A 7,637-nucleotide genomic window follows, 5' to 3' on the forward strand; every position below is an offset into this window, starting at 1 on the left:
CTGTGTTGCTGTTGTCCACCAGGGGGAGCAGTGAACAGACATCAGGCTCAAATACAAAAGAGAACATTCTCTCCACTGAGAATACTGACTGCTCTCTCATTTCCATGATGAGTGTGGCTCAGGGTTTTTGTTCCCCTGAAAGTGATCACATTTATAAATCCTTAGGAATTCAGCATTTTCATTTGCCAATGTGTGTGAGCTATAATAGAAACACTATCCATCCATTGCTCTGTGTGTGAAATAAAATGTCAAGCAATTCATCTATCTGTGGGAAGTAAAAAGTCTAGCAATTCCCAAAACAAATGCCTCGTTCGAAAATGTGAAATGAAGAGTGCGGTTTCAGAGAAATGTCAAGATGTCACATGTTGTGTATTTTAGAACAACAAAATGATCAAGGCCTAAAAACCGGACAAATTAGGGAAATGATAGTCCTGTGGTAATATTAAATTAATTGTGCTCCCTCAGTGTCCTCATCTCTCTTTTCCTCACCTGTGTGTGTGTGTGTGTGTGTGTGTGTAGAACACACACGGGGCACTGAGCAATTACATTTCATTCAGCCAAAGTCTATAATGAGGAGTAGGCTACATGAAGATGCTCAGCATTGTGCATGTACAGACTCAAATCTTTGTGAAAATGCAGCACTGAACAGATATCTGTTCTACTTCTCATTTCCTTAATTAAAACATTTAAAGTGAAAGGGACTTTTTACATCTTACAGGAGAATTAATCTGTCCTTATTTGTTAACATGAACAAACCTCTTTCAAAGGTAGAATCTCAATTCTCCCCAGGGCACACATCCTGGAGCTGGCTCTATTGAATAGAGAATGAGTGATAAACTGTGCTCAGGGTTATCCTGATCCAGACTTGTTAGCACTACAATGAAAAAAGCCTTATATGGACGGAAAAAAAAGAAGCAAATTCTGACCTTGGTGTGGGACATTTTGCTGTTTCTATCCACTTCTATTCTGACCCCAGCAATCCCATGGAAGTTTTAGTCACAACAAAAGTCAGACCTAAAGACACAACGGACGCAGTAGAGAGTATGGATGCCTGCCAGGATAAGTTCTCCTACCTGCCTACTTCACCCAGATCTGAGTGGGTAAAGTACAGAAGATGAACACAGGTGTGGTAGCCTCCCTTTAGTGATCTGATAGTTCCCCCTTTTTTGTGTGCCTGTTTGCTTTCACTCTCTATTCTCATTTTCTTCTACATGGCAAAAGAAAAGCCATTAACAGTCTCATTATCTATGCAGGTAATATGTATAGTGCGTCTGTAACTAGAGCAGTCAGGAAGTCTGGGTTGGAGCGGAAGTGTCAGTACCTTATGAGTGAGCGAGTGCTGACGTAGGTGGTGGAGCTGCACAAACTCCAGGCCGCACTGGGAGCAGGTGTAAGGCCTCGGACTCTGGTGCTTCAGCAGGTGGTTCTGGAGCTGGCTACGGTAGGCGAACGACTTGTTGCACTCAGTGCACTGGAAGGTGTGGGGGCCCTGGTGGCTGGTTTGGTGGCGTTTGAGGTGGGCGTAGGTGGGGAACTCCATGCCACACTGAGAGCAGACATGACAACGTCCGCGCTCGTGCTTCACCTCGTGCGCTCGCAGCTCGCTGGGATAAGCAAAGCCACGGCGGCAGAAGCGGCAGCTGTAGGGCTTGACGTCAGTGTGTTGGAGCATGTGTCGCTTCAGGTGGCTGGTCTGGGTGAAGCCCTTCTTGCAGACGGTGCATTTGTGGGGACGCGTGCCTTGGTGGGTCAGCAGGTGGGTTTGAAGATGACTGGGCTGCTTGAAGAGCTTCCCGCAATGTGGACAGGCGTGTGGTTTGATGCCATTGTGGCCCAGGATGTGCGTGACCAAGTTGTATTTGGAGGTGTACGATTTATCACACATGCGGCACTTCCAGCGCTTCAGACCATCTCCCACATCCACGCAGTAAGATTCATCAATCTGGATATTGATATCTAGCCGGTCCACTCTGCGGCCGCCGTGGCGACGAGGAGGCTGGGGGTGCGGAGGCTGCTGATGCTGCGCTCCTGCATTCCCATCCGTCCACATCATGTTCTGGCTGCCGTCTTCGTACTCGCCCGCCATGCCCATTTCGGCCGAATCATAGCTGCCCACTTCGCTGGTCTGGAAGTAGCTGCTGATGGCTTCGTCCTGCTGGGTGGGCTTCATCATGTTGTTCCCCTGGTGTTCTACCTCTTCTTCGTCCTCTCTGCCACCTCGACCGTGGCCCCCCATAGGGCGCTGGCTCTGCAGTCCTCTGTGGCCCTGCTCCCCTCCTCTGTGGCTCACCTGGGGGGGAGGAGGGTGACCGTGTGTGTTGGCTTGCGGCTGGTTGGATGCTTCCCGCTCACACTCTGCACAGTTCTTGTTGTTGCCTCTGAGGGTGGCTGGATCCACTTGTACCAAACCACCTCTGGGAGCCAGATTGTTAAGCATGTGGACACAGGAGGACATTGCAGAGTTCACCACTTCCCCTTTCACATGGGAAGAGGACACATGGGATGAGGACACGTCACCGCCTTGAAGGCTGTGACGATCGGGGCCCACCATTTTCGCCTCTGGATGTTGAGGGGGCCCCTGCTGCCACCTCCTCTGACTGCAGCTGGGTTGCATCTGTCCGTCTTCTCCCAAGTTGTCTCCCAGATAATCTCCGTTGGCTCCGATAAGCTGGTCTGCGTACTCGTAGTCGACGCCGTCTACTGGTGGTGCGGGGGACTCTTTGGGTTCGCCGGTGTAGAAGCCGTTGGGTGCAATGGTAGCGCCGAACACTTCATTCTGGGAGATGAGACCTAGCACGGCGGCCTGGGCCAGGGACAGCACGACTACGGGGTCTGTCTGTGTGCCTATGTCCACCAGCCTGGCCATTACCTTGGGCTCACATCTACCCAGGCGCCGGCTCGCCTCCTCCTGGAACAAAAAGAGACACAAATACACAGACAAGGCATCAGCACTGCAAGGAAGCAATTATCAAAGTATATCTGACTATAAAGATACAAACAGCAAATTGAGTTCGTTCTAACTCATTCTACTGTACGATATTGAGGGGGGAAATAAATGAAATGTCTTAAGTTTAGGTAAAGGTTTGTTGTTTCAGCTAATTTCTCAACTCTAACTTATGACCAAAATGAGTGTGGAGAAGCTAAGAAAACAATCAAGAACACAACCTCGCTTGCTCTTGATAACATGAAAACAGCGTGCATTTGTCAATACAGGACACTTAGGCAACAAACAATCTAAACTAAGGCAGAAAAGTAATGACAATAATTTGGCTTCAGTCACACTACAGCATACTGTCCTTCAATGAGAATGTGTCCGTCATCAAAAGTGATCCAATGAGGACAAAAAGATGTCGAGGCTCATCATCCAATCAGAGTGTCTCTTTAAGCCGGTTGTCGACAGATAGGAGAAAGACACAGAGAGAGAAAGAAATGTTGATTGATTCAAATTTGATTGATTTAATTTGTGAAGGAGCCCTTTATTGCAAATTGGACTGAGACACAAACACTATGAAAGACAACATCCTAATCCAGCATGCTAACCATGTATGGCTCGGTGTGTGTGTGTGTGTGTGTGTGTGTGTGTTGTGGGGGATTAGATGGCCTACTGGTCTACACAAAAACACACACATTCAAGTGTAAGAGGGGGAAAAAGAGAAAGAAAATACTGAGCAAGATTAAGAAATAAAAAAAGAATGTAAAAGCAGGAGAGGAGACAAAAACAGAGGAGAGCAGAGAGAGAACACAGAGGGAAAAGCAGAGACAGAGAGAGGGAGGGAGGGAGAGAGGGAGGGAAGCAGGAGAGAGAGAGCTTAGAGCAGGCAAGAGTCTAGTGGAGGGGAGGGGGGAGAGAAAAAAAGAAAAAAGAGAATATGAAAGGTAGAGGGAGAGTGAAGGAGAGATAAGGAGAAGAGGGGGGGGGGGGGAGGGAAAGACGAAAGCAGAGAGAGAGAGAGAGAGAGAGACACTGGAGAGGGAGGGGGAGAGCTGAGTGAAAAAGTGAGAGGGTGAGTGTGGCAGCAGTCGAAAGAGAGCAAGAGAAAGAAAGAGAAAAAAAAGATATGTAGAGACAGAGAGACAGGGAGAGGCAGTGAGCAACCAGGAGACAGAAGGAGAAAGAAAATGACAAAATGAAAGCCAGACAGAATGAAAGATAAAAAAAATTGTGAAGCGAAACAGAGCAAGTGAGAGACAAAGAGGAAGGAAGAAGAGTTTAAAAGCTCAAAAGAGGGCAAATAAAGTCAATACCAGACACAATCCTTAATTAGTGAGAAATAAGAAATCTGCAAAGGGCAACTTTAAAAACAAAAACAAAAAAACTACAAAGAGCCAAAGCATCGCTGAAGGCAGCTTTCTACCTGTCGTCTTTCAGCTGGGAGTGTGATCAACCCATGTTGCCTACCGAGGTGTAAACTACCCAACATGCTACGAGTGAGAGCCAATAAACTCACCACGCTCCTCCTGCTGTGAGGTTTCAGGTGCTTTAAGGATCTCATTCTTCAGTGCGAGTGTTGAGTGAGAACAGGCTACGTTCGCCTCTGATTTATATGTGAGGGATGAGGGGAGGCGGGGCTAACATAGCCCGCCTCCACCCCGCTTCGTCTTCTTCTTCAACACAGTTTCGGCAGGGACTCTGGTCACACCAGCCAGACCAGACACAAACAAACAAACAAATATTCTTCCAACAAATCAACATGTGGCCAGTAGGTTTAAAAAACAAAAAATGTGCAGCTCATATATCACACAAGGCTCCTTGCTAGTCTGATGATAAATGGGTCACCTCAAAGTCCCAAGACACAAACACTACCAACAACAAAAAATAAAATCAACATCATATCAGTCGGAAATTATGTCTCCACCAGGCTGACTCCCGCCTCACTCTCGTTCCCTTCTTCCATCTCCGTCTGTCATTCCTTGTCTTTGTTTCTGCCTATCTCTGTCTCTCTTCCTTTATGTCTTTTCTCTATCTATTGCCGCGTCCTTTTCTCTCTCTCTCTCTCTCTCTCTCTCTCTCTCTCTCTCTCTCTCTCTCTTGTAAGGTTTATAAGTATGGAAAAGTGTTGGAAGATTGTTTAATGCACAGACTTGAATGCAAGTGTGTGATAGGGAAAGGGGAAGAAGAACATAGGGAGGGAGAGAGGGAGAGGGAGAGAGAGAGAGAGAGAGAGAGAGAGAGAGAGAGAGAGAGAGAGATGGAAGGTGCCTGACAAGGAGATGGGCGAATAGAAGAGAGGGAAAATGGAGAAAGAGAGGAAGCGAGAGTGGAAGAAAAGAATACTGAAGAAAAAGAAAGGGGAGGGGTGGAAGGGAGAGACAGAAAAAGAGAGAGAGAGAGAGAGAGAGAGAGCGAGAGAGACGGAGGGGGATGGGAAGAGGAGTGGAGCAGAATGCGGTAAAAGAATAAGAAGAAATGGAAGATGGATGGAGGGAAAGAAACAGATGAGAGTAAAGGAACAAATAAAGGTATTGTGCTACTCTTAGCGATGCAGCAAACATGCCAACGTATCCCTCTCTCCTTCCATCACTCACTCACTCACTCACTCACACACACACACACACACACACACACACACACACACACACACACACACACACACACACACACACACACACACACACACACACACACACGGCCACTGGTTGACACCTTAGAAAACACGTTTGAGGTACCGTGAAGAACTATCATCTCTTTTCACTACATCTCACGACAAGCAAAATTAGGGAAGCTTGGAGACATGAGATAGCTGCCGCGGAGCTGTGAGACGGGGCCAACGGTGGCCTGAGAGTCCACAAAGGTCATGCCAATGCAGAAACTGAGACAACACAAAAGCTGCAAACTATGGAGGCAAATGAGAAAATGGGAATCAATAGACTGACTGACTGACACTTCCTCCCAAGAAATGAATACATGTGCATTACATATACAAAAACTACATTCAAGATGTCTTCTATGCATATCAACACTTTAGTTAGTGTCAACACATGGGAGGACTCGTGAAAGGGTGTAAATAGACAAACCAAAGCCTGATTTACTTTGCTGGAATTCCCTGAGATGATGTGAGTCAATGGAAGCTACGTAAGGGTTAATGTCCGACGAGGTGTCCATTGTCAGGTATTAATGGACGACGGTGAGGCGTGAACCGTCCGACCGAAGGCCATTAATACCTGACAATGGACACCTCGAAGGGCATTAACCCGCTTATACCATGGTCACTTGCAAAATAACCAACATGACATTATGACTTTGCGTAAACATACACGCCACTTTCCTAAAGCCAAGAGGCGTGTTATCTGTACGCATTTTCAGCTGTCCGCGTGTATGTTTACGTTGTATACAGCTGACTGCAGTCTGCAACGTCTTTCTAAAGCCACGTGGCGTGTGGGGGTTGGGTTGAAAAGAAAAAACGGTTTGGATTAGGAAAAGAAGAGTCGCAAGGTAATGTAAGTCAATGGAGGCCAAACGGCGTTGATAAATGCGAAATAGCAAGTATGAGTATATTTTTTAAACATTAGTTTATATTTTAATTAGTTTTACATCAAAATCTAAAGTTTTTACGACTGATGGTTTGACTAATACCTGGAACTATCATTCCCATCCTATAAGGTTCTTATGCAATGCAAACGTTTGAGATCACTCCTCCAGGAAATAGGAAGGACCTTAGATACGACTTGCCTCCCTTAGCAACGGGAGATATTTATAGTCCGCTCAGCTACAAGCCAGAAAGCTAACGCTATGCTAGCAAGATCCAAAGACAATAACATTGTGTACAGTTGGCAATCAGTAAAAATAATTTAACAGTATGTTTAACAACAAGACAAGTTAGCTATCCAGCCATGTCATTGTCCCCAAAACAATATAACGACTTTTACGAACAATTTTATCTGCGATGTGTAACGTTACTGTCGGCCACAGCCTGAAGTAGCGACCTGAACAGTGAACGGGATGTGAGATAACGTTATTCGCTGTGAAACAGTGTCAGTTCAGAGGGGCAGTATAACTTACTTCTTGCAGCTTGTGTGTTAGCGCCATCCTGTGGTGTTCAGAGGACGAGTTGGAAATAACCGGTTCACATTTCCTTTTTGTTTTAATAGCGCATTCATTTAGAACGGTAAACAGACAGTTTCACCGAAACTCCTTTAGTAGGTGTCCTACATCACTTTTTTATGGACACCCTGCAGCCAATCAGAATCGAGTATTCACCCAGACCATGGTATAACAAGAGTTAATGGACAGTTGATTGTAATTGTAGATGCAGGTGTGCATTATAAATGAGTGTATGAGACCATGCAGTGCATGTTAAAGGTGTGATCTCTCTACCAACATGTTGTATAGCCACAACATTAATTTAAATAAAGTGATCATCTTTCCTTTAGAGCAAGCATGCGCTTTCCCATGTCACAGAACACACTAATAACAGTCAGAGCTCTCTGTTTTTAATTGCAATGTGAAGAACAGCCCGGTGTTTAATATGGGCTAGACATCTACGGTTTGTTTTTTTAGTATTTCCAACTAGAGTAATTTTACATGGCTCCCTTGGGAGATACAGTGAAAAACACTTTGACTTTAGGTGTCAAAAAAGAAGCAACACAACTGATCGCTTTGCGAAACCCAGGATGTTGAACTTTTGCTTTATTGTTGC

The 7,637-nt window shown here is 45.8% G+C and overlaps 1 protein-coding gene across 4 annotated transcripts in view; it reads right to left on the minus strand.

Moving 5' to 3' along the window:
• The window catches only part of znf710b (zinc finger protein 710b), a 33,204-nt gene that overhangs the window by 7,478 nt on the left and 18,089 nt on the right, over window positions 1–7,637 (minus strand). For 2 of the 4 annotated variants that reach the window (XR_013502092.1, XM_078252188.1), the window contains exons 1-2: window positions 4,449–4,532; window positions 1,322–2,908 (exon numbers count right to left, since the gene is read on the minus strand). Coding sequence is in view for 3 of the 4 variants with exons in the window: in XM_078252188.1 (XP_078108314.1) it covers window positions 1,322–2,908; window positions 4,449–4,493 (1,632 nt within the window). In the remaining variant the exon portion in view is untranslated. Of the gene's footprint in view, window positions 1–1,321; window positions 2,909–4,448; window positions 4,533–7,637 lie in introns of those variants that run through there. The other 2 variants (XM_078252197.1, XM_078252211.1) reach the window with 1 other exon arrangement.

The sequence above is a fragment of the Sander vitreus genome, chromosome 1, assembly GCF_031162955.1.
Source record: "Sander vitreus isolate 19-12246 chromosome 1, sanVit1, whole genome shotgun sequence".
Lineage (NCBI taxonomy): Eukaryota > Metazoa > Chordata > Actinopteri > Perciformes > Percidae > Sander > Sander vitreus.